This window comes from Lissotriton helveticus, chromosome 11, assembly GCF_964261635.1.
Source record: "Lissotriton helveticus chromosome 11, aLisHel1.1, whole genome shotgun sequence".
In the NCBI taxonomy this organism is placed as follows: Eukaryota; Metazoa; Chordata; class Amphibia; order Caudata; family Salamandridae; genus Lissotriton; species Lissotriton helveticus.
The window spans coordinates 1,205,571,666-1,205,596,653 of NC_136072.1; the positions used below are offsets into that span (position 1 = coordinate 1,205,571,666).

The window sequence follows — 24,988 nt, forward strand, 5'->3', positions numbered from 1 at the left end:
TAGGTTGTTTTTTTTAACTGAATTTTATGGTGAGGGGAATCCTCATCCCATCCTACATGATTTTTATATAATGCAGGGGCTTGGGCCACTGCCCATTTTCCTGCATATGTATATGTTTTATGAAATGAAATGTGATTTGAGAAGGCAGGCATAATCATTTCTTTGCCACGTGGGCACTCCCTGACAAACTCTGGTGGCCAGTCTTTTTCTGCTAGAAGGATATCATAGCCTTTAGATAGATTCTCCCAAAAGAGACCTCTTATTTTCCTAGTTTTGTCCCCCTCTATACGTAATGTTATTTCATATAATTTATGGGGTACACTAACGCTGGTGTCTGCAGTTTCTACTTGAATGTATTCATTCGTGTCCACTGTCTCCAGAAGATTCATCAGGATCTTGCGAGCTATGGTTACTTCTGCTGTGCTGTCTAGCATTGTCTGGGCCCATTCTCCGTTTTTGAGTTTTTATTTTAATACTTGCTACCTTCTTTTTCGGAAATTGTAATTTTTTACTTTGATGAGCAGGTTCCTTGTCTTTGGACTTGACACGCTCTTCTTTATGTACTGACCGTCCTCTTCTTTCTGATTTCTGTGCAGAAGTCTGAAAAGATTGAGAGGGACGTGTATCATTATCTTGATATCTGTCAGGTTTTCTCAAATTGTCCCTATTTCTAAGGTTGTATCTTTTTTCAGAGGGCTCCCTTTGTGGAGACCTGCCCCCTCTTTCTGGAGATCTATCTCTCTGTTGAGGAGACTTTCCTCTGGACTGAAACTGTTTTTCTCTGGGAGTGGTTTGTTTATTACCCTCCCACTTCTTTTTTGGAGTATTGAGATTATTCTTGATAAAGGTTTTTTCAGGATTTTCAGTTAGTTGTGGTTTTAGTGGTTTCCCACCCAAACTATCTCTACCTTGTTCTTCATAGGATTTTTCAATTATTCTGGCAAGTTAATAATAATAATAATAATAATAGGGGGTCTTGTAAAGCGCTTGGTGACGCACATTGGCGTGTCCCCGCGCTATGATGCAAGCGCAAGCGCAAGTAGAATAGGGTACTGAGGTGGAAGCCCACTGCCGTGGATATAGGAATGTTTTTAGCTTGGCTCTGAAGATGGATTCTGAGGATTCCAGGCGCAGCGCCACAGGAAGTTTGTTCCATCTAGATGCAGCCAGATACCTGAAGGATCTGCCGCCCATCCTTGCTTTGTTCACCTTAGGAATGGACAAGCGCCCCGAGCCAGAGGATCTGAGGGAACGGGAAGGCTCATATTGTGTCAGGAGACCCTGTAGGGGAAGAGGTGCCCTGCCGTTGACGATCCGATGACAGGTGCATAATGCTTTGAATTCCACCCTGCATCTCACCGGAAGCCAGTGCAGGGCCTGGAGCGCGGCTTTAGAAGCTGATCTTCTGGGCAGTCTGAGAACCAGCCGGGCTGCGGCGTTTTGTAAAACCTACAGGCGGCTCAGATTCTTCTCAAGGGTCCCCAGGTAGAGCAGGTTGCCATAGTCCATCTTGGACGTGACTAGTGCATGCACTAGTATTTGGCGGGCTTTGATGGGAAGGAGCTCCAGAACCTTCCTGAGGGTCTTGAGGATCCCGAAACAGGTGCCGACCACCCGATTGACCTGGGGTCCGAAAGTTAGGCCGGAATCGAACCAGACAGCTAGATTCCTCGCCTCCTGGCAGGGAATTGGTGCTGGTCCCAGGCAAGGTGGCCACCACGCCGACGTCCAAGCCGCACGGTCTCCCCCCACCACCAGCACCTCAGTCTTGCCACCGTTGAGTTTAAGGCAGTTGGCAGACATCCAGGCAGCAAGGTCTTGCATGCATGCTCTGAAGATGTCTGCCGCAAGACCAGGTGCACGCGATAGGGAGATGACCAGCTGCGTGTCTTCGGCGTACGACACCATGCGCAAACCGTGACTCTCCACTATAGTGGCAACCGGGGCAACGTACAGGTTAAAAAGAGTTGGGCTCAGGGACGAACCCTGCGGCACCCCCTGGTCCAAGGCCACTCGCTCGGAGTAGCAGTCGCCCTGCCTGACTTGGAAACCTCGGCCAGATAGGAACGACTGGATCCATTTTAGCGCTGCACCTCCTACCCCTCCTTTGTTCAGACACTGTAGCAAGATGGAATGTGCTACAGTGTCGAACGCAGCGCTGAGGTCCAGAAGGGTCAAGGCCATAGTATGGCCCTCGTCGGCCCCCCGCCTGATGGCTTCAGATGCCATGAGGAGCGCTGACTCAGTCGAGTGTCGAGGCCGGAATCCAAACTGGGTGGGATGTAGAAGATTGGTATCTTCCACAAATTGCATTAGCTGCAAATTGGCCACCTTCTCCGCCACTTTAGAGAAATAGGGTAGAAGGGAGATGGGACGCAGATTCACCAGCTTTTCGAAGCTGATATTTGGCTTCTTGCGGAGGGGGAGCACCACAGCTTGTTTCCATTCCCTAGGCATAGTGCTGGACCTAAAGGAAACATCCAACAGGTGCCTAATGTATGGTTCTAGTGTCGTCAAGCTGTCCCCCAGCCGTTTAGGTGATGCTGGGTCCCGTGGGGAGCCTGATTTCACTGATCTGCATATTTTGATCAGATCTTCTACTGGTGGGGTGGAGAAGTTAAGCAGCAGATTTTGTCCATCCGCCTCTCTTACTGATGCTTCAAACTCTCCTCCTGCCAAGGGTTGGGCAGAAAAGGCTGAGTAAATTTTGGACACTTTATCACCAAAATAGTCAGCGATGCGATTGCAGGCAATAACTGAACAATCCTCTGATCCTGCCGAGGATTTGGGGACAGCCAGGGATTTATAAACACAGAACAATTCTTTCACTGAATTCTCTGCACCCATGATCCTATCGGCATAGTGGGCAGTTTTCGCTTTCCTGATTAGATTGTGATATGCCCGTCTATTGACGAGATATCTCTCTCTCGCCTGGTTGTCATAGGCTACCCTCAACTGCCTTTCTGCTCGCTTGCAATCCCTCTTAGCACAACGCAGTTCCTCATTCAACCAGGGTGCCGCTCTCTGTTTACAATCGCCCTCCTTCGGCCGGCCTAGAGGGGCCGTATGGTCCAGGGCAGCCATGATACGGTCATTGAGCAGTTTGTTTGCCGAATCCGCATCATCTCCTCCAGGGGGGCCCTCTGCAATAAGAGCCTCGTTGAACTCTAGCAGGGAGAACCTGGCCCATTTGCGCCTGGGGTATTTGAGGGGAGTGGGGTCTGTCATCTTATGTTTAGGGAGAAGAATTTCAAATGGCACCAGGAAATGGTCGGTCCAGAGGAGGGGCACGGGGAGAGCCACTATGACTTCCTCCCAGTTCGCAAATACTGGATCAAGCAAGTGGCCACGTTGGTGTGTTGGAAGCTGGCCCTTTAGTTCTAGTTGTAATGCCTGAAGTTCTTGACGGAACTCCAACGCTCCTTTGTCCGACAGATCCTCTAAATGCATATTAAGATCTCCGAGTAGCAGAAACTTGTCTCTCCGCAACGCCATCTCCGTAACACTGTCTATTAGGTTACCTTTGAACCTTGCCAGGGGACCTGGAGGACGGTAGATTAAATAACCCTTCACCGTGGTGCCCCCATTAATTTTTATGGTAAAAACCCCAGCCTCACTTCCCGCCAACTGGACTAATTCCAATTGACAGGCAACTTGCTGTTTGAATACAATCGCTATACCTCCTCCTCTGCCCTCGGGTCTGTCCAGTCTCACCATCAGATATTCATCTGGTAGTGCCTGAATAATGTCAGGGTTCAAAAGGTTGTTCTACTATATCTGTTTCTTTTAATTTTTGGCGGATCACCACAGATGCTGCTTCTCCTTTTATGTTGGCTAGTAGTATAGCCGAGACTTGCTTAAAGTCTTTCAGTAATTTCATACCTAGAGTTAAAGCAGGTTCTGGACCATATTCATTTTGAATCTGTCTTAGTACGTCTGGTATAACCGCCATAGACGGAACACCATGTGTTTTTGTGTATATTGAAGCAAAGACTGTTTCCCAAGTGTCACAGTACTCCACATGTGGTGTGATCCCCATTGGTAGGCAGATTGTCAGAATTCTGTGTTTTTCATGAGGGGTAGTATCAGGAAATACTGCCTCTATCTGTGTAATTTTTTGAGCTAACCAGAATGGAATTTGTTCCCGTTTTGCGGGTAATTTGCCAATGACTGATTGTATAGTCTGTGGTGTAATTTTATTTGGGTTCCCCTGGTGAGGGGTGTGTTGTGGAATTCTTATTGCTGGTTGGACTGTTAAAATCCGCATGACATATTGGACCAACTGTCTATGTATTTTAATTAGTTGTTTTAGCTGAACTAAAAGTTCTCTACTTGACATTTTTTCAATGTCGGGATGTGGTGTGTAGCCGGCTAGAACTGGCCATGTGGCTCCTGGTCTACCTAACTCTAAGGAGGGACAATTAGCCATCTCCTTGCTCCCCCTCCCCCCACGTTTCTAACGGATCATGAAAGGTGACATAGTGGTCAACCCAGACAAGAAAACAAAATCACCCCAACTCCTAATCCCTGATGGGGGCCACAGAACTTGCCTCCAAATGTAGTAAGCATGGGAAACACTTTGTGATTTCCTGTTTAGGCATCCCTGTGTCTTCACCCACTTCAATGTCAATGCAATGACCCCCTCCAACATGAAACAGAGTATTATGAAATTCAGAGCAGCTTGGTATCGGCAATAGTACAGAGCTCACCAGATTTAACCAGGCACAACTCTGTGGTTGAGAAAGAGAAGGGGAACAGTAAATAAAAACAAACAGTATCCTGGAGTCACATGATCTGTTCAGCGGCCATAGAAGTAAGATTGGGCCACCTCTTAAGGCTGCCATGGAATCCTTGGCTTCTGTTACATCCTCTCCTAAAGGGGAAGCCCCTTTGTCACTTGGTGGCCTCACTTCAGGGCTATACTGTGATTCTTCTTCCTCTTCTTTTGCTGTCCTCTTGTGGTTTTCTCTGAGGTGGTTTTATTGCACATTCTCTTAAATGCTGTATGACTGCCCTTCCTGGTATGTCATCCAGCATCAGAGTCCAGATGGCCATTTGGTCAATGCTCCCCTTTGGACTCAAGCCAAGTCCAGACCTCACTTGGGGTGGTGAAGTATCTAGTGATACTGCCATCCAGTATGTGGAGCTTGGCCAAGAGCGTCAATGAAAAGCGTAAGTTTAGTTGTTGTCATCTTTCGTGAACTCCAGGGACAAATTGTGTCTCTTTCTGGACCTCAGTCCAGCCGCGGCCCGTGCAGGTAAGAGCGGTGGGGAGGTGGCGCCCTGTAGAGGGATTTTCAACGAGCGACGACCAGGGAAAATTAAATAAATAATTAATTTTCCCTCACCATCGTCCATTGAAATCCCTCCAGGCCCCACCACTCTGACCTGCACTGGTCGCGGCTGCCTCAGTCATTAAATCACTAGGTGTGCGCACTTTGTACTTCTCAACAGTCTAGGAGCCCGTGCTGTGAGAGACCTGGAGGATTCCGTTTCTATCCCGGTACTTAAACAGCCGCGCAACCCCTAGTCTGGGAGTGGCTCTAGGTTGCCTCAGGTAGTGGTGATTATCTAGAGACCCTGTGTGCTTGCTCTATGGAGAAGAACCTGGATTTCTTACTGGCTGGCACTGTTGTGGTGCCTTTTTCCAGGTAAAAATCTGTGCTGGGGCCCTCTACTCTCTTCGGTACCCTAACATGCGTGTATTATTTCTACAAAAGCGACCATCTAATCCCCTACTATATATGCACTTTCAGCACCTGAGTTTGTGCCTGCATGACTTGCACTGAAGGTCTCACGGTTGCTATTGCAGATTTATCGATTGCCACATGATGTTCCGACTATTTTCTGTGATCCACTCTCACTAACGCTAGTCCCAGGGCCACTGCATCTATTTTTTGCTCCAACGTAGACTTAACATCCAATAAGGCTTTCAGGATAGCCTCAAATTTGCAGTGTGTTCCTTGTGGCTATTGCATCAGTAGTTGAGGGTGAGTCATTCACCTCCATCACAACCGGATCACTGTCCCCATGTGCCCGCCTCCTCAGGACCCTTAGGCTTGCCCTTGATTGCTCAGAAACCCAATGAGGCCATCACTTGACCGTTCTCAAATCAGTCCTCCAAATATGGAGTGGGGCAGCTATGGTCAGTGCTCACAATGATTCAGTGGAGGCAAGTATTCCTAGCAGCTATTAATTTCCCCATAAGTTCAATTTTTCATTGTGGCTCCAGTTTGATGCCCAGGATGCAGGTTGCAGTATATTGCCGCAGTCACATTCTGCATAGAACTTTTATGCGAGCAAAGAGGAGCTTTGTCAATTCAGGTATCAATAGGAGGAGGGGGTGTTCTGCTCCCCCAGGGAGTCAGTGGGGAGTTCCGAGCCCATGGCCAACAGAAGCAGTACAATGCAGGGTCCTGGTCACTCACCGGCCCGAATATGGCTCTGATTGCACCTCTCCTGTCTCATGTCTCGGTAGGCAGCCTCGCTGTCCTCTTGTCCCGTGTGGTGGGCTGAGGAGTTGTAGGAACGTGCCCTTTTTGTATGGTCATCCCCCCACTTTTTGCCCCATTGCTAATGTCTATGACTTTTAAAGTGTCCTGGAGCCTGCTGTCCAGGCCCCAGGGTAAGTGTTCCCTCCCTAAAACCAGTGTGTGTGAATTGACAATCCTAATTGGCAAAGACTTTACCCTGTTATAAGTTCCTAGTATATCATACCCGTGCTACCCATGGCATGGGTGGTAAAGGGGTCCCTACTGCTTCCATTACTGTTTGTGCCAACCTGAGTGACCCAAGTAAACTCCCTACCGCAGGCCTGCCACTGGAGACCGCAGGAACAGTGTAAACTACTCCATTTCAACTTTGCCCTCACCATGTGTGGCAAAGTCAATGCACCGCTTTTAATGAATGTCAGTCACCCCTAAGGAAGGCCCTGGAGCCCAGAAAGGTGGGGTGCATTATATTAAAGGTTTGTGCATGTAGGTGCAAGTATATGTGCCCCTATAGTGGCCGTTATCATTAACGCACACTAGAAGTGATGATAGGCAGACCAGAGCATAACATGGACCTGCACCCTGGCGGACCTGGGGCTGGTAGCTCCATCATGATACTGCCTAAAACTAGTTGGTTTGGTTTCAAACAACGTACCCTCTGACCCCTGACATCATTATCCCGTGAAGGGCGATTCAGCGTACCTCCAGGTGGTTAGCTTAGATATTGCCCAACTGGTTGCCCCAGTTTCTCTGTGCTCTGGATGGCTTGCTTGTGCCAAGACAGGATACGGACCTCCTTTCAGGCAGTGTGAAAACTCCCAGGAGTCAGGAGCATAGGCCTGAGCAGGATGAGGTCACATACCCCCCCTCCCTGGTGGGCTAGTGAAGCGGCAGGAGTCAGGAGCATAGGCCTGAGCAGGATGAGGTCACATACCCCCCCTCCCTGGTGGGCTAGTGAAGCGGCAGGAGTCAGGAGCATAGGCCTGAGCTGGAATGAGGTCACAGTTCCTCCCTCCCTGGTAGGCTCGTGAAGTGGCACATCAAGGCGGTGAGCTTCAAAGGCTCCACAGCCTCTGATACGCATCCAGGCTTTCTCCCAGAGGAGTAAACAGCTCTCCTACTGCCCCAGGCACATTTGCACCTGGGAAGTTGGGAAAGTTAGATATCCTTCAAGTGTACATCCCGGCAAGGATACCCACATCTCTAGGGTGGGATGCCTGGCTTTACCATGACGAAGAGCTCTGACATTTTTAAAAGTGGTAGAAATAGTGGTTTCTGGAAATGTGACCTACAACCCCAGATATAATCCTCTCAGGTGTGGATTACCTCCAAGGACTAGCAGCCCATTGGCCACTAGCTCGTATATCCCTAACCTCTCTTAAATCTAGGATTTAAGTGGCCCCCCAATACCAGAGCCTCAAATATGACCCAACTACATCAAAGAGGACACCTGAAGAGACCCATGTTGACGTCAACAGGACTTTTCACCAAGCAAAAGAGGGATACTCGGTCCCTGTGGCAACACACCTGGAACTGCCTCACCAAGACTTGTCCTAAGCAATCTCTTGGATCCCCGAGGCATTGGAACCCCTGTGAGCACCTGAAGCTCCCTCAGACGCCTTTGAACAAGGGGCTCTAGTCCCCTGCAAATTCCAGGTAGAACAGCTCTCCAAATCAGAAAAATGGCTTGCCATCAGGCCCTCATAGGAGTTGCACATATTTAGATAGTCTAGTGCATTGTGGGACCTATAGTCCTGCCTTTCCCAACATTTTAGGCAATTTCTGTGTTCCCTGGGACCACAGGACATCGAAGTAAACATGTGCTCTAGGGTTGTTCCTTACAAGTTACTCGATGCTGCCCCAAGAGGGAACGCCTTTATACATTCGTCTGACATCAGCAGTGACCCCACTATTTTGTTTTTACATCTTGTTCTCAGCAGCAATGTCTAAGTGGTAAAGGTAGCTCTCAAGCGAACCATGTTCAGCACCAAGGACAGCCAGGACACCTCTGCACCGGAGCTCTACGGGCCAGGATAAACTCAACCGACTGTTGTGGCTTTACCCAGCAAGGGTTCCAAGCAGCTCGACCAATTTTCTCTAGTGGCTTTTCCCATTGACAGCATAGATGAAGTTTCACTGTGTTATTTTGCGCTGATTTTTATTGCTTCTAAAATCCATAACTCTTACATGTATGCCATCCAAGTTTTTTAAAATATAAATTCAGATAAAACATATCATTTATTTTACTTTTTTTAAAATCTGATTTCTATTGAGTCATATCAATGACTTATTGTCCATGTTGATACTCTGAAATGCTTAACACTTGTTCCTCCAGTAAATCCTAACTGCTCTTTGCCACACTACCAGGACTGAACCCACCCACCAACCCCACCGACACAGACGCCGCCGCCCAAAACTTCAGACAGTGGATCGACGACTGCGCCAACACCCTCGCCCCGATCAAGAAACACTGAACTATGCGCAGGAAGACAGGACCTCAGTGTATAGGGGTGTACCAACCTATCACCTTAGTACCCAATATCCCAAAACCGACTAGTTTCTTATTCTCATGTGAAAGGCATAAACAGAGTCTTGAAAAAATAAAGTCATGTAGTAACGTGTACAAAAGCAGCATCGTGGTAGCGAAGCGCATGCCAACTTAGTAATGTTGACAATGGCCATGTAACAAGACTCATTTAATACAACATTTTTGTGGAACACATATATTAATCACAATCCTTCCGTAGTTTTTTTTTTTAACTCCCCCTTGGTCCTTCTTCTTGATCCCAGTTTAAACAATATGAGACGGCTCCACCCCTTCCCTCTGCAAGATGACAACAATCTCTACACTTCTCTGAGTATTTATTTTCTTTTAACGGAAATACTCCCTCTCTTCCCTCAGTCCTCCCTCTCCCCTCTAGTGACACCCTGCACGTGCCAAGCTTACAGAGATGCCAAAGAAAAAGAAGGTGAGATGGAGGGAGGGAAGGAAGGAAGGAAGGAAGGAGGGATGAAGGGTAGGAAGGAGGAAAGGGCGGAGGGAGGGATGGAGGGAGGGATGGAGGGTAGGAAGGAGGGAAGTGTGGATTGAGGGAAGTGCGGAGGAAAGGATGGAGGGAATGACAAAGAGAGGGTAGGAAGGAAGTGCGGAGGGAGGGAGGTGTAGAGGGAAGGCTGGATGGAGGGAGAGAAGGGTGGAGGGAAGGATGGAAGGAGGGATGGAGGGTGGGAAGGAGGGAAGGTCGGAGGGAGGGAAGGGCAGTGGGAAGGATGGAGGGAAAACAGAGGAAAGGTGGGAAGGACAAAGGGAGGATTGGAAGGACGTAGGGAAGGAGGGAGGACATGACGGGATGGGAGGGTCAGAGGGAAGGGTGGAGAGAGGGATGGAGGGCAGGAGGGAAGGATGGAGACAAGGATAGAAGGAAGGAGAAAGAGAATGAGGGAGGGCGGGAAGGATGGAGGGAGGGAAGGATGGAGGAAGGATGAAGGGAATGAGCGAGGGCGGGAGGGATGGACACAGGTAAGGATGGAGGGAAGGACAGAGGGTCAGAGGGGAGGCGGGATGGATGGTGGGAAGGATGGAGGGAATGAGGGTGGGAATGAGCAAGGGCGTAAGGGATGGAGGGAAGGACAGAGGGAAGGATAGAGGGAAGGATGTAGGGAAGGGGACTGTGATGAGGAAGATTAGAGCACAGGGTAGTGGACATTGTCGCTAAGTCTTGGGATCATTGCTAAGTGCTTAAAATTAAAAAAACGACTCAGTGGATGGTGCAGACTAGACTCAGGCAAGAAAAATCATAATGTCTGCTTCTGGGGGGCTCGACAGCGGGCAGGGATTGACTTGTGAAACCCTCCTTTCCGAAGGAGTCATACCCATTGAGAAGATGCAGAGAGCAGAAGCAAGCAGCAAGCACACAGGCAGGAAGGGGGTTTGCAAGTTCCCCCTTGGCTCCAGAGTGCATAATTATCTGCTTGATAATAATTCATGAAGGGTCTTAATGGTTCATCCAGACCACCTGCTGAAGTGCTTGCCACCAGAGGTCACTTTTGTATTTTGACAGAAGTGAATAATGTCTTCATTATGCAATGAAGCTTGTTGTTACTCTCAGCTTACACTTCTTACCTGTACAGGTCACTCCAGCATTCCTCCCCGTTGGACAGGTGTTAACATTCCAGCCTCGCTGAGCACATTTCCACAAGACAGACTCATCTCCTTGGCATTGGACATTACTCATCAGAAGTGGCAAAGTGCTGATCCCGAATGATGAATTATACTGATAGCTTTGTACAGCTCCACATACAAGCTGTCTGCAGACCACAGACGCGTCCTCCTGACCCCAGGCGTCATCACAGACTTTACCCCACACTCCATTGTGTCTGACCTCCACTCTTCCAGCACAGAGAGAGGGGCCGTTCACCAACCGGACCTGATCAGGACCTGGGAAGAGATTAAAAAGGCATTGGAAAGGAATGCAAACAAAAGGAACTTAGAAAATATAACATTTTTTTGATCAATTTTAAGGTAATATTCAGTGACAAATGATGTGCTGTGGAAATACATCCGTCAAACATGTGAACTTTCTTTTTCCAGTCTCTCAGCCGGTGTTGACAGCATCTTCTACTACTCCTTCCCCACATGGATGTAATAGGCCAACGGGATCTAAGGCCTGGGAGTAGAGTCCATGATCGATACATTGGGCACCTCTTTGGACACAGCTCCACTCATCAGCTTTTTACCACGGTGGCCACAGTAATACAACCCTTCGGACAAGTACATTGGTAGTTGGTCAGCGATTATTCCTTTTACACCCGCACACTTCCAAGACATCTCAACTGTGAGGTTCTAAAATATGTCCACATGGCCATGATAAGAAACTTTTCTGATTGACTTTGAACGTGGAGTCAAGTAGGCGTTACCCAAGTGTAAATGTTTGCTGTCCTGCCTCTATCTTGTCTTTCAATCTTTACTCAATCCTTGGTGAATGTGAGTTCTTCAGTCCTTGACACCTGTTATGCTCAGATGATACTTATCATCAACAGAACACTCTCACTGTGACGATTCACACTCATTCAGCAATAAAATACATGAGACACACAACTCACCTTTAACTCCTCCCTCAAGGCTATTGCTGTATGGATGCAACACAATTCTATAAGAGAGTCAGATTTATTTATTTATAAGTTCTAAAGAATACATCTGTGTGGGTTTTTTATCACTAGGAGTACTGTAGGTCCATGGAAGGTAGAGTAAGAATAAAGGTATTGTTTTTAACTTTATTGCTGTTCAGGAGTCTGGGGGAGGTGATGGTGGCTAGCCTCTGAGGATCCCAGAATCCTTTAGGTATGATCTGGGGAATTTTGTGATGTGAAAATTTCAAGGAATACTTAAGATGATGCCATTATACTTCCTCATGTAAACGAGACGTCAATTTGGGTAAAAATACTCTGCTGCAAGCATGGAAAGAATGTGTTTAATGTGTGGTAACAATGTGTGTGTTCTTAATACGAGTAACATTTCTTAAATGTGGTCACCAATAAAATTACATATATTAATGATAAATATTAGGTAGGAAACAGATTTAAAAAAAAACCTCTTAAATCTCTGAAGACATCTCAAAAGACATCACTGATAAAATCATTGAGGGTACGTATTTTTAAGAGATTATGAGGGTTAAACACATATACTAACTATTACAAAAGTTAGAGGAGTGATACTACATCTAAGATATGTGATATGAGTGCCTGCGTGACTGCCTGTGTCAGCGTGTGAGTGGGTGTTCGAGTGACTCTATGGGTGAGTGAGTAGGTTTATGACTAGCTCTGTGGGATCATGAGTGTTTGTGTGAGTGGTTGTATGGCTGTATGAGTGGGTGTCTGTGTGGTTGTATGGCTGTATGAGTGGGTGTCTGTGTGGTTGTATGGGTGTGTGAATGGTTTTGGGGGTGTGAGTCAGGGGTGTAACACAAGCCCTCTCATCCCCTGCAGTGCGGGGGGGCCCTGAGCTGCAAGGGGCACCCTCAGCACTGTACTCACGCCGGAGCGCTCCAGATTAAATACGGATGGGGGCCCCTCTGTGTACCTTGCAGGGGGGCCCCTTCAACTTTCGTTACGCCACTGGTGCTCTATGGGTGTGTAAGTAGGTATGTGTGGCTGTATGGGTATATGTGTATGTTTGAGTGGGCAAATGAGTGTATGAGTGGGTGTACTGGTGTGTGAGTAAGTGTGTCAGTGACTCAATGGGTGAGTGATTGGCTGTGTGAGTGGCTCTATGGAGGAGTGAGTAGTTGTGCAAGAACTTGCTTCTCTGTGACTGGTTTCCTGAGTTTTTGAGTGGGTATGTGAGATGTTGTATATGGGTATGAATGGCTCTGTGGCTGATATCATCTGTGATGTGATCAGTGATGTTAATTTAGAAACCATCAGCGATGTCACTGACAATGTCATGAGTGATTTAATATGTGAGGTCATAAACAGTGCACTGTGGGGGCATACGTTATAGTTTGCTCAGTTAACTATAACTGCTGAATTGAAATAGTTTTGTAAAAGTGAAGTCTGAGCCTAACTTTAATGTCCCAGTAATCTCTGCTTTTTTTTGTGAATTTCTATGTTTGTTTTAATGTGATTTCCTAACTATAATGTCCTGTAACCTTTGGTAGTTTAAGTGAATTTCTAAGGTCTAAAAATAAAAGAAATCCTAGCTGTAACTTGTTACCTTTGAGAGGGATTATGTGAGTGAGCGCATGACTGTCTCAATGGATCGGTCGTTGGGGGTGAGATTGTCTGAGTTGGTCTGTTAGCGGGTGTGTGAGTGTCAATCAATCGATTGGGAGGTTTGAAGCGCACTACTCACCAACGAAGGTCTCAAGGCACTAGGGGGTGCAGCTCCAGATCAGCCGAATCGCCAGGTCTTGAGGCTCTTTATGAAGGTGTACAGAGTAGAGAAGCGTCTGATGCCGACTGGAAGCTCGTTCCAGGCTTTGGCTGTGATGTAGAAGAAGGCTTTTCCACCCGCTCTGATTCTGCGAATGTGTGGGGTTACTGCTAGGGCGAGGTTGGTGGAGCAGAGGCTCCTTGTGGGTGTTTAGAAGGAGACTCTTTGATTTAGGTACTTGGGTCCGTTGTTGTGGAGGGATTTGTAGGTGTGGGTGAGTAGCTTGAAGGTTAGTCTCTTCTTGAAGGAGAGCCCATGGAGTTCTTCCAGGTGTTTATTTATGTGCTCATGTGATGTGCTCATGTCGTGGGATTCTGAGGTCGAGTCTGGCTACGGTGTTTCGGATGGTCTGGAGTTTGAGTAGCATGGATTTGTTGATTCCAACTTAAAAGGCGTTTCTGTAGTCAAATCTGCTAGTTATGAGTGTGTGGGTAACAGTCTTTCTGGCATCAAGGGGGATCCACTTAAAAGTATTACAGAGGATGTTGAGGGAGGAGTCTAGTATGATGCTGAGGTTTCGAGCATGGTCAGTGGGTGTATGTGTTGCCGAGTGCTGAGGGACATCAGGAGTTGTTCTATGCAGCTGTGGAAATTTGGCAGAGATCGCTGTTAACATGTAGCTGAAGCCATCTTGCTTCCGGCAGCCCTCTTACTGTCCATGTGCTCGCCATGTGCTTTTTTCCGTCTTTCCCGCTTGCCCTTGTGCTGTGCTCAAGAACTGGCTATACTTAGCCCTTGCTACTCTGCACATGCTCAGAAGAGTCTGCAGCTGCCCATGCACCTGCTCTAGTCTGTAACTGTCAGGTTGTTTTTACAAAAGTCAGCAACTCATTGCTCTTCCTTCTTTGTTGACGGTGCATTCTCTGTATGACCGTCTATGTATGTAACTCTCTTATGTGTGCTTGTACCTCCTTCTTTTGAGCTCCTGTGTGGGTATAAAAGACGCACAGTTCTTCTACTCCTTGTGCTACTTCATACACTACCAAATGGTGTTGTGTGAATGTAGTTCCCCCTCATGAGGTTAATAAAATATCTTTTTACTATTTCAGCTACCGTGCCAACTTCTATTTTCTGGTCTGAGGACTTGTTTGCAGAGAAGGGCGAACCCCTAGCATGGTAGGCCTTGCTGAGGTCCACCTCTACACAGCGGGGTAGGGTCTGAGTACTAGGACTTCTGTCTTCTCAGAGTTGAGTTTAAGACAGCTGCTGCCCATCCAAGCTGCAACGTCCTTCATTCCTTCTTGTAAGCTGAAACTGGTGGTTTTGGGGTCCTTCGTGAAGGAGCGGATGAGTTAGGTGCCGTCGGCATAGGATACAATGCTGAGTAATGGAGGCGGTGAGAGGGGCCATGTAGATGATGAAGAGCGTGGGACTGAGCGATGATCTTTGTGGTACTCTGCAGTTGATCTTAGTGTGTTCGGAGAGGAAAGGCAGGAGTATGATCCTTTGGGTTCTGTCTGCAAAGAAGGAGCGGAGCCAGTCCAGGGTGGTTCTCTGTATCCGGATGTCGTGGAGTCTGACTGCAAGAATGCGGTGGGAGACGGTGTTGAAAGCTGAAGTGAGGTCAAGTAGGATGAGGGCTGTGGTGTGGCCTTGATCGAGGAGCATGGAGATGTTGTCTGTGGCGGTGAGGAGGGCAGTATCGATGCTGTGGTTGCTGCGGAATCTGAATTGGGAGGAGTTAAGGATGGAGTTCTCTTCAATGAAGTTTGTCAGCCAGAAGTTGACGATCTTCTTGGTTACTTTGGCCGCGAAGGGCAGGAGAGAGATGGGTCAGTAGTTCTCCAGGTCTGTTGGGTCTGCCGAGGGTTTCTTGAGGAGGGCTTGACTTCTACATGTTTCCAGTCACCTGGGAAGGTGCCGGATTTGAAGGTGGCATGGATGGTGCGTCGTAGCTGGGGGTCAATGGCGGTGGCGGCTCTATGGAAGATGTGCGGAGGGCAAGGGACTGTGGGGGCTTCTGAGTGGGTGCTCTTTATGGTGCGTCGATGATGACCAGGCTCCAGGTGGTGATGGTGTGCCAGTTGTCATCACAGGAGGAAAGTGTGGTTTCTAGAGTCTTCTCACTGAAGTGGTCATAGAGGGATTTGATTTTCAGGTGGAAGTACGAGCCAAGCTTGTTGCAGGGGTCTTGTTAGGGAACAACATCTGTGGCTTCATTGTGTGCTGGAGTTGGTGAGGATTTTGTTCCAGATGGAGGTCTTCTTTGTGAATCATATGAATTGGTGGTAGTCTGTCATTGTGTTCTTGTAGATGGTCAGGTTTACCTTGGTTTTTCTGTTTCTCCATTGTTTCTTGAGACGTCTGCAGGAGCGTCTGGCATTTTGGAGGTCGGTGGTGAACCAGGTGGCTTTCAGGGGGTGTTGTCTTTTGGTGATGTGGAGGGGTGCTAGCTGGTCTGTGCAGTTGGTGATCCAGTGGTGTCGCTCTTTGGCTGCCAAGTTGGCTGAGGCTGAGGCGGGTGTCCTGGCTGAGGGGTGAGTGTGTCTGGGAGTGGCTGCATAAATGTCTCACTGGTTGTGTGAGTGGGTGTGTGAGTGCCTGAGTGGATGCATAAGTATCTCAGTGAGTCTGTGAGTAGGTGTTAATGTGTTTGAGTGGGTGCATAAGTGTCTCTGTGGGTCAGTGAGTAGGTGTCAATGTGTTTGAGTGGGTTTGAGAGTGCCTCCATGAGTGTGTGAGTCAGTCTGTGAGTGAGTGCATGAGTGTCTAACTGGGTCAGTGAGTAGGTGCATGAGTCTCTCAGTGGGTCTGTGAGTGGATTCATGATTGTCTGAATGGGTCTCTGAGTGACGGTGAAATAGTCTGAATGACTCGGTGAATGGGTGCGTGAGTGTCTGAGTGGGTGTGAGGGCATCTGAATATTTCTGTGAGTGGGTGTATGAGTGTCTGAGCGGGTCTATGAGTCTGTGTAAGTGTTTTAGCAGGTATGTGAGTAGGTGTGTGAGTGGGTCTCTGAGTGGGTGTGTGAGTGTCTGATTGGGTCTGTGAGAGAGTACATCAGTGTCTGAGTGAATCTGTCAGCGGTTGTGTGAGTGCCTGAGTATATGAGTCAGTGTATAAGTGTCTGTGTGGGTGTCGGTGGCTATGTGAGTGACTTGGCCTCAAAGAAACTGCACCTGTGACTCAATCAAACAAGAGTCCAGAGTTTTGCACAAAATATCTATCCAAGTGGAGTACTTTCTACTTGTTTATTATTAAGTGCTACCTCCTTGGATAAATGTCTAATGCATATTCTACACTACCTTGTAATGGAGCATGAGGAAATGTCACCCGCAACCATGTGTACTTTTCGACAATGTAATTGGTCTTGGTGCAGCTTCGTCCAGAAGTATGTCATAACATAAATCATCCTATAGACAAAATAACAAGACTTAAAAGAGGTAAATCTCCACCAAACAAGGGTCTTTCTTCTTAATTATATAAAGCAAGTGCTTCTTTATTTGGTGAGATATTCCTCGGCATCTGCAACTCTTCACCAAAATCAGTGAGAAATGCTCTGAGTGGCCGCTTGTTAATCTGTCCGTTGTCCTAGCAAAAGGCAGGAAGACCTTTGTATACTACTAAGGTGGATGGGTCCAAGTGATTTGTACATTTGAATACTTGTAGCAATTTATAGGGAGGACCATTGAGTCTGCTCTCATCAGGTAAGGAAAAGAAATAACCTACTTATCATCCTCCAATGAGGATCATCCTCCAATATAGAATTGCCACGAAAGAGCACTTGCTTTACGTTCACCAACTCTGGATTTAGAATCATTTGTCCTTCACAGAAGTGGGGCCTTAGTTGCGGCTGTTTATATTTGTATATATTTGTAAGGGCCTCCTGTGGAGGTTTAATTTCTGTGAAATGAACATCATGGTCAGAATGGACTTGCAACCCTATCTACAACTTAAAGGGGAAGGAGGGCTGTGCCACCCCCCTCCCTTGGCCAATTTTGGTCCTTGGAACCCCGTCCCTTGGTGCCTGGCCACATGTGAATGGGCATTGCGAAACCCCCCTCTGAGACCCAATTTCGGCTCTGTGACTCCATCCCCCAGGGACAGACTACAAATGAAATGGTGCCCTAGTCCTACCCAGTGCGCCCAGTCTGCATTTTGAGGACTGTGTGATGGGCCTCAAGGCACCTGCAATTCCAGCCCGGCTCTTCCTCCTGTGGAGCCCGCATTGTGGTTACACACAGGAAGCTGCTGGAAATTCCGCTCCCTGCATGCGAGAGCAATAGCTTCATGTCTTTACCAGCCCTCAAGTCTGAGGCGAGGGACGGATTTACAGCTCCCGTTTGCTGGGAGTGTAGTGTTTGCTTTTGCTTGGTGAGAGCTGTCAAAGCACCATCCAAGAAAAAGCAAACTGCTATATATATATGTTATGGTAAGAACACTTTTAGGTATTAGGGAGGGTGTAGGTTTTTTGTTGAGATGCAATTTTTCAGAGTGTGGGTGGCCAGAGAATTTTTAAGGTTCAGAGTGGGTTTGGGTTTTTGGGTGGCAAATGATTTGTTTTGGTTTGGCAAGGGATTTTATTTTATTTATTTTTGTTTAAGCTTTGTATAGCGCTAACAAGACCCAAAGGTATTGGAGTGTTTTACAGGTTATGATACTACCTCTACTCAAAATGAACATGAGTGAATCTGTGTGGGTCGGGTCAGTTATAAAAAGGGTAAAAAACAAAAGCATACATCATGAAGGTATTAGAAGATAGTCACCCAGGATATATAACAATATAGCATTAAGGTAATGTCTTTAAGACAGATGATAGACAAGTTCAAACTGTCTCTGAGGATCAGGTTGAAGTGGATTTAGAGTCACATTTCAGTTTATGCGAAGTGTTGGAATAGTTGTTCAGCAGCAGAGATTTAAGGTCCCTGTTTGAAGCAGCAGAAGGGGAGGTCACAGCAGAGATTTTGGGGAGCAAATTCCAGGTCGTAGAAGCATTGCCTGAGAAGGAGCGTGCCTGGGAGGATTTCCTATTTAGTTTGGGAGGTATGAGAAGAAGGGAGTTGGAGCTTCTCTGTGCCTAGTCTCATCTTGCTCTAGAAAGTTTGGTTTCAAGGTATTTGAGGTTTTTGTATAAAGGGCTTTGTGAGTGATACAAGAGCTGTGTTGAAGAAGTATCTTCCTTCAGTGGGAAACCAATGGGAAGCCAATTGACACTCTTGAGGGCGGTGAGATGAGATCAAATAATTTGGTACCTGTGAGGAGCCTGGCAGCCACATTGAGAACTGCTCTTAGAGGGGCAAGGTGGCTCTTCGGGGTTCCTGTGATGATGGCGTTGCTTTAGTCAAGTTTTGAGAGGACTTGTGATTGTGCTACCATTTTAAGATCATCAGGGGGAATGAACGGTTCGATTATGTTGAGATGTTTCAATATGTTCAGATGTTTCAGTATGAAGAGTGCTCCTTTGACTGAGTTGTTGAGGTGCTGCTTCATTGGCCTGTTTTTGTCCAGAGTGATATCCAAGGACTTTACGGAGTTTGATTTTGAGAGAGAACAGTTTGGAGCATTCAGATTTCTGAGCCATTCTTAAATTAGTAAGGATTTGTTTTAGGGGACAAGAGTAGTAGTTCTGTCTTTTGGGGGTTGAGCTTTATATTATTGTACTTGAGTCAGGTTTGCATCTTACTTGGTATGTCAGTCAGTCAGTCAAAACACTTTTATTTGATTATTTAAAATCATAAAAAGACACAAGTACAAACAATTCATATCATATATACAGTTAACAATAAGCGTCACAGTTTAAAATCCTATAAATGTATCTAATACAGGGGAACAAATCATGAGACTACAAATAAAATCTCCATATAAGAAGGATAAGATCATACAAGGTTATTCAGGGCACATAAACTCTTAGTCTTAATACGCACTGCAGCCACTAAAAAACTTGCAACATGGAATATGTCGCGAGCACTACTTAGCATCTACAAATGGATGAGGGAAGGCCTAACCTGTATAAAACCCGCCTCCCTCAAAATAGGTAACAAAAATGATTTCCGAATGTCTGAGTAGTGCTCGCAGAACATAATAAAATGTAAAGTGTCCTGTGCAGAAAAGTTATCACACTTACAGGGGTTAGAATTTTCTGGTTTACCCCATGTTGGGGAAAAACCCAGTGTTAAGTGGATTAAATTGAAACGAAATCTAATCAAAAGATACCGATGGAAAGGTATAGTTACTATTTTTAAATAAGGCTCAAGTGCAGGAGAAGTTACATAATTAGCTTTTACAAGAGGTTTTTTCAATTCCTGCTCCTCCATTTCCAGTGCTAGCATATTTAAAAAACTAGTTTTAGTCCAACTCACATCCTGTCTTTTAATACAATCCAGGGAAGAATAAAGCTCAGGGCGCCCTAGTCTTGTAAATTTTGATTTTGATATAGGCCAATCAAGGAATCTTGCTGGCTTTATCCAGGGATAAACAATCCTCTAAGATCAAATGATTCCGCGTAATTTCCTGGTTAAGCCAGGTCTTTAGCCAGCAAGTCAATGGGGCAATTTTCAATAGGTCTGTCACGTAAACCAGCCCCAATTCAGTGTGAATTGAGAAAGTCGGGGCGGACTGGGGCACTGGTAAAAGAGATCTTAAAAACGTATTTTCCGCAACTTGAATCCTGTCTTGCGGTATATGGCCCCACATAGCGGATCCATGTGTGGCTATTGCTATTCATTTAGATTTATAAACTTTTATGAGTGCCTCCATTGGTCTAGTCCCCACCGTTTTGCAAATCCCATAAGGGCCGAGGTAGACCTAGCTACCATGTTACTTTTATACTTCTGCTGTGGACCCCACGTACCTCTTTCATAGAAAAGGACCCCTAGATATGTAAAGATGGGCACCCTCTTGACCACAGCACCACTACAAAAAAAGGATTTCAGTTTCAATGTTCTACTTTTTTCCCCTACAATCATAATGTGTGATTTTTTTGTATTTATTTTCAAATCCAAGGACGCCATAAAATAGCCAAAAGAGTCCAGAAGCTTTTATAATCCTTGCCCGGTACGTGCCAATAGGACTGCATCGTCCGCGTATAGGAGAACCGGAATTACAGTATCTCCCACACGCAGAACATCCAAAGAGGCCTCGCCTAAAGATATCTCCAGGGCATTTATATATAGTGTAAAGAGTAGGGGGGCCAAAATGCACCCTTGCCTGACCCCCCTCTCTGAGCTAAAGTGACTGGTGCAGCTACACTACTGTGTAACCCTAACTGACGCTAAAAGACCCCGATGTAGGTCGGCTAAAAAATTAACCAGAGGAGGATCAATACCCAAATCCAGTCAAATTTGCCATAGCTTTGACCTGTTAACCAGGTCTAAAGCTGTGGAGAGGTCCACAAAACCCATATATAGGGACCACTCCTTGGCTATTGTATATTTATTTATTAAAAGTTGTAGGTTCAGGCACTGACCAAGAGTACTTCTCTTCGGTCTAAAACCATATTGGAGGTTAGAGAGGACCCCTCTGCCATCCAACCACTCCATAAGTTTGTGCAAGATGACTCTGCCCAAGATTTTAACTGCTGAGTCTATCAAGGAGATTGGTCTATAGCAAGAGGGGTCCCCTCTCTGCCCCTTTTTAAAAACTGGAATGATGGTTGATGTGGCCCATGATGCGGGGAACCCATTTGATCCTGACACGTTATAGACATTTGTCAGGATCTTAGCCAAAGTTTAGGAGCACTCTTATACAAATCTGCCGGCATTCCATTCGGGCCTGGTGCTTTGTTCTTTGACATCTCTAAAATTGCTCTTTCTACGTCAGACGCCTCAAAAGTTATAGAGGAGACTGACTGCATAGGAGGTATGTCAACTAAAGAGGTCTTCTGGCACTGATTGCCATGAATGGCCCTAAAATGTGCTAACCACTGTTCATCTGGAATATTACATTCCAGAGGAGTATTCTCTGACCCAGAGAAAAAATTATGGTTAACAGTTGACCAACATTTTTCACTGTCCCGCAGGACTTCATCTGATAAAAGTTTGTTCCAGGCTTCATCTTTAATCGGCTGTTTACGTTGTAGGATAGCCTGTTTATACAATTTTCTCAGACTGGCGATCCATTCCCTGTTTCTTGGTTTTACTGTCAGGGCTTGAAGCAAGGAGGAATGTGCCCGGGAACAGCTACTGTCAAACCATCTTTCACCTTGACAGAGTCTAGATTTGGTTTTAACCTTCAAATAATTTGTTGTCGGGCTACATATGGCATCAAAAGCGTCAAATATCTTCAAACTTGGTGCGGAATTATCTAAGCATATGGCTACGTTGGTCTCAACCTTGGTTAACAGGTCCTGTAGGAAGGTTTCCGGGACCACCTGTGACCATTTAAGCCTCCTCCACTGCTCTTTTGTAATCAGGTGACTTTCTTTGAAACCCAGAGCAGTCCCTGAATCCACCTCTAAAATCACAGGGTTATGATCACTAAAAACGGACACTACAACCTTATATGACAAAACCCTAGATAAAAGAAAAGGTGACAAAAAGATATAATCGATAACCGTACCCGTGTCTTTCCCATTAATGTGGGGACCCTCACCTCACTATCATCACACCCTGATTAAAAGAGATTCATGGTGGTCAAAAAATTCTTCAAGGTCTCACCTTGTTTTGTATGTTCAAAGTGTGGAGTCACAGAATAGGGGGCCCTTGCTGGTCTTCTATGTTACAATCCCAACTAAAGGGGTGTATATTAAAATCGCCCATCAGAATGATATCGAATGTAGTGTTTTGTTTCAGTCTATATTCCAATAAAAAATCCACCATGGAAACTAAGAGGCCTATTAGGATGGCGGACGGACTTGCGTCCGTCCGCCACCCCCGAGGTGGAGGGACCGTCCGGAGGGGCAGCGGCGGTCCCTCCATTGCAATTAGGATGTGACCGCCACCCTGGCGGTCACATCCCATATCTTTAACCTTGCGGCGGGTGCTGCTTGAAGCAGCACCCGCCGCAAGGTTAAAAATGCATGATTTGCATTTACATGCACAACGTGGCAGGCACCGCCATGTGCACCCCCACCTCTCCTTCACCCTGGGGGCCCGCAAGGGGCCCCCAGAAGCAAAGATACACATGCTTTTCCACGGCGGAAAAGCCGCTGCGGAAAAGCATGTTTCACCACACATCCTAATGTGGCTGACGGTGTCTTGCAGACACCGCCACCAAATAGCGCTCATCATCCCGCGGATCAGCGGCGGAAGGACCTGCCATCCGCCGCTGTTCCCAACGCCATCCCACCGCCATCCTAATCTGGCGGTGGGTGTTTTCTGTCACCGCGGCGGTGAATCTGCATCCTCCGGGCCTGCGGTGAGGATGTGGGTTCACCGCCATCATAACCGACCCTTAAATGTTGATTAATAAAATCACTCTCTCCTGAGTTATAAAAATTAATAAATAACGTTTTTAAAGTTTTAGACACGGAGAACTCAACTATTAAACAATTACAAGATCCTGACTCCAGCTGCCTAAAGGTACCATTCAATTTAAGTGAAAAAAGGAGAACTAGACCTCCCTTTGCCCTACCTGCCAGCCCTGGGACTGCAGGTATGCCGAATTGACTATAACCATCTAGAAAAAAATTATTTGTAATGTCCCATGTTTCCTGTACGGCTATTATATCATACACATTTAAAAATGCCACCCAGTTCTCATCGTCCCTCTTTGACCTTATTCCTGCAATATTCCAGCTACGAATCTTACAGGGGGTAACTTGGTTATGCTCAATAGCTCTCTCCCTTGGGGGCTGAATTGTATCTTCGAGTCAGTCATTCTCCTCCAAATGGGATAAGGGAGAAAAGTGGTTAGTCAGGGCTATATCCATTACCTGAGGACTTAGGAATCCAGAATGTATTTGTGGAACCACTTCTAGGCCATCGGAGCTCTGACAAAACTGAGCCACAACTTGAGGAGAAACAGAACTTTGGGCAGTACTAGGAGTCAGCTTCCTCTTCCATATCGGCAAGGATGGGAATGTAGAGCGTGCATTTCTCTGTACATCTAGAGGTGGATAAAAATAACCCAGAGGCACTGGTCTAATTCCAATATTCGTTAGGTCAGATGCGTCCCAGAACAGTCTATCTGCCACGACCCATCTATTGAAATTACAACAATACAATCCCCTTCCATACACTTAGGGCGATGTCCAACCCATCCTATCCTTCTAGCCATGATGATACTTGAGGAGATATCTATGTCCCCACTAGAGTACTGCCTGCACCAATTTCTGGACAGTCTTACAAGCTCCTGTGTAGACTCTGTGCAGTTTTCTTCGAGTAGGGGTACTCCTATAAGTACGGCCACCAAGGGGACTGCTTCAGGAGGGAGATACAACCTAATCTCACAGGGCTTTAGGGCGCCTTATATATTTCTTTTGCTCTGCTATAATACCATCTACAGGAACAGCACAAGAGGGAAGATTACCAGAGTCACATTGTTGAACAATCACGTTCAAACCACTATTATTTAGTGTTGGAGTAGATTGCTCCTGAATTAAAGTTGGCCTGCTATTGAGGGAATAAGTCTCCTTGCGCCCTGCATTAGCTGTATGCGCTTGCTGGGCTTGTATTACTGAACCGTGCTGCTCTCTATAATCCTTAACAAAGGAATCAATAAGGTCACATATCTTTAAAAGACCAGCAACACATGTATTAAGAGTATCCACAATGTCTTTAGCGATACCAACTAAAACAGGCTCTAAACGTGAACTAAACATATCCTCATCCATATCACTCAGTTTTTTTAATATAACAGAGTCACTAATACTGAGTGAACCAGATGCAGGTTTTGTCTTCCTTGTACATTTCTTTGTGCTTCGTTTTCCTAAATTTTGTTGTACAGTTGCTCCAGGGCGATCTTCTGGGAGAGACTGGACATACAGAGTTCCCTCACCAGCCATCTCCACTATAGTGTTCCGTTCCTCAATAACATTCGTAGCATTAGTTAACACTGTCGATGTTTCTAAATGTGCTACAGGAGTGGGCATATCAATCATCACAGCCCCTTCGATCGCAGTTACGGGGAGGCCCAATCCTAGCTCCTTCTCTGCATTAGCGATCTCTTTACTTATGGCACCCACAGCTGAGGTCAAATATGAAATAATAGAATCTGACTTCCTTGGTACTTTTGCCTTTTGACCCCCCTGACCCCCATTACTCAGTTGTTTGCGCTTACCCATTTGCAGTGCTTAGAGGGATGGCCCGGCCCTGCCTCCTCTGGCCTCTGACGGCCACAGACGGCCCGCGCTTTGCCCGGGCTTAGCCCGGCGCCCTGCGCGCACACGTCCCGTGGGAAGGACTGATTGTTTTTAGACCTTCCAGTTGCAGGGGGGAGGCGCGAGGTGTCTGGTGCCCCACAGCGTCCTGGGCCCTGTAGTCCTGCTCCTAGCCCAATACAATTCAGAAAAGGGGGTGGTGATGAACAGAGTGTCTGAATTAAGCAGACCACTCTTACCCAGTCCAAATATCAGGGCTTGATCCATCACCGTTATTTAGCTCACTGCCCCATCCCAGCTCAGAACCTGGCTATATGCAAATTAGTCTGTCCCTGGCCCAGTGCATCATGGGAACAGGGCAGACCAAAC

The 24,988-nt window shown here is 46.6% G+C and overlaps 1 protein-coding gene across 1 annotated transcript in view; it reads right to left on the reverse strand.

Moving 5' to 3' along the window:
• LOC144792834 (CD5 antigen-like) overlaps nucleotides 1-24,988 on the reverse strand; it is a 380,767-nt gene that overhangs the window by 142,400 nt on the left and 213,379 nt on the right. Inside the window, exon 4 of the mRNA XM_078668030.1 lies at nucleotides 10,615-10,929. Coding sequence (XP_078524156.1) covers nucleotides 10,615-10,929 — 315 coding nt within the window. The remainder of the gene's footprint in view (nucleotides 1-10,614; nucleotides 10,930-24,988) is intronic.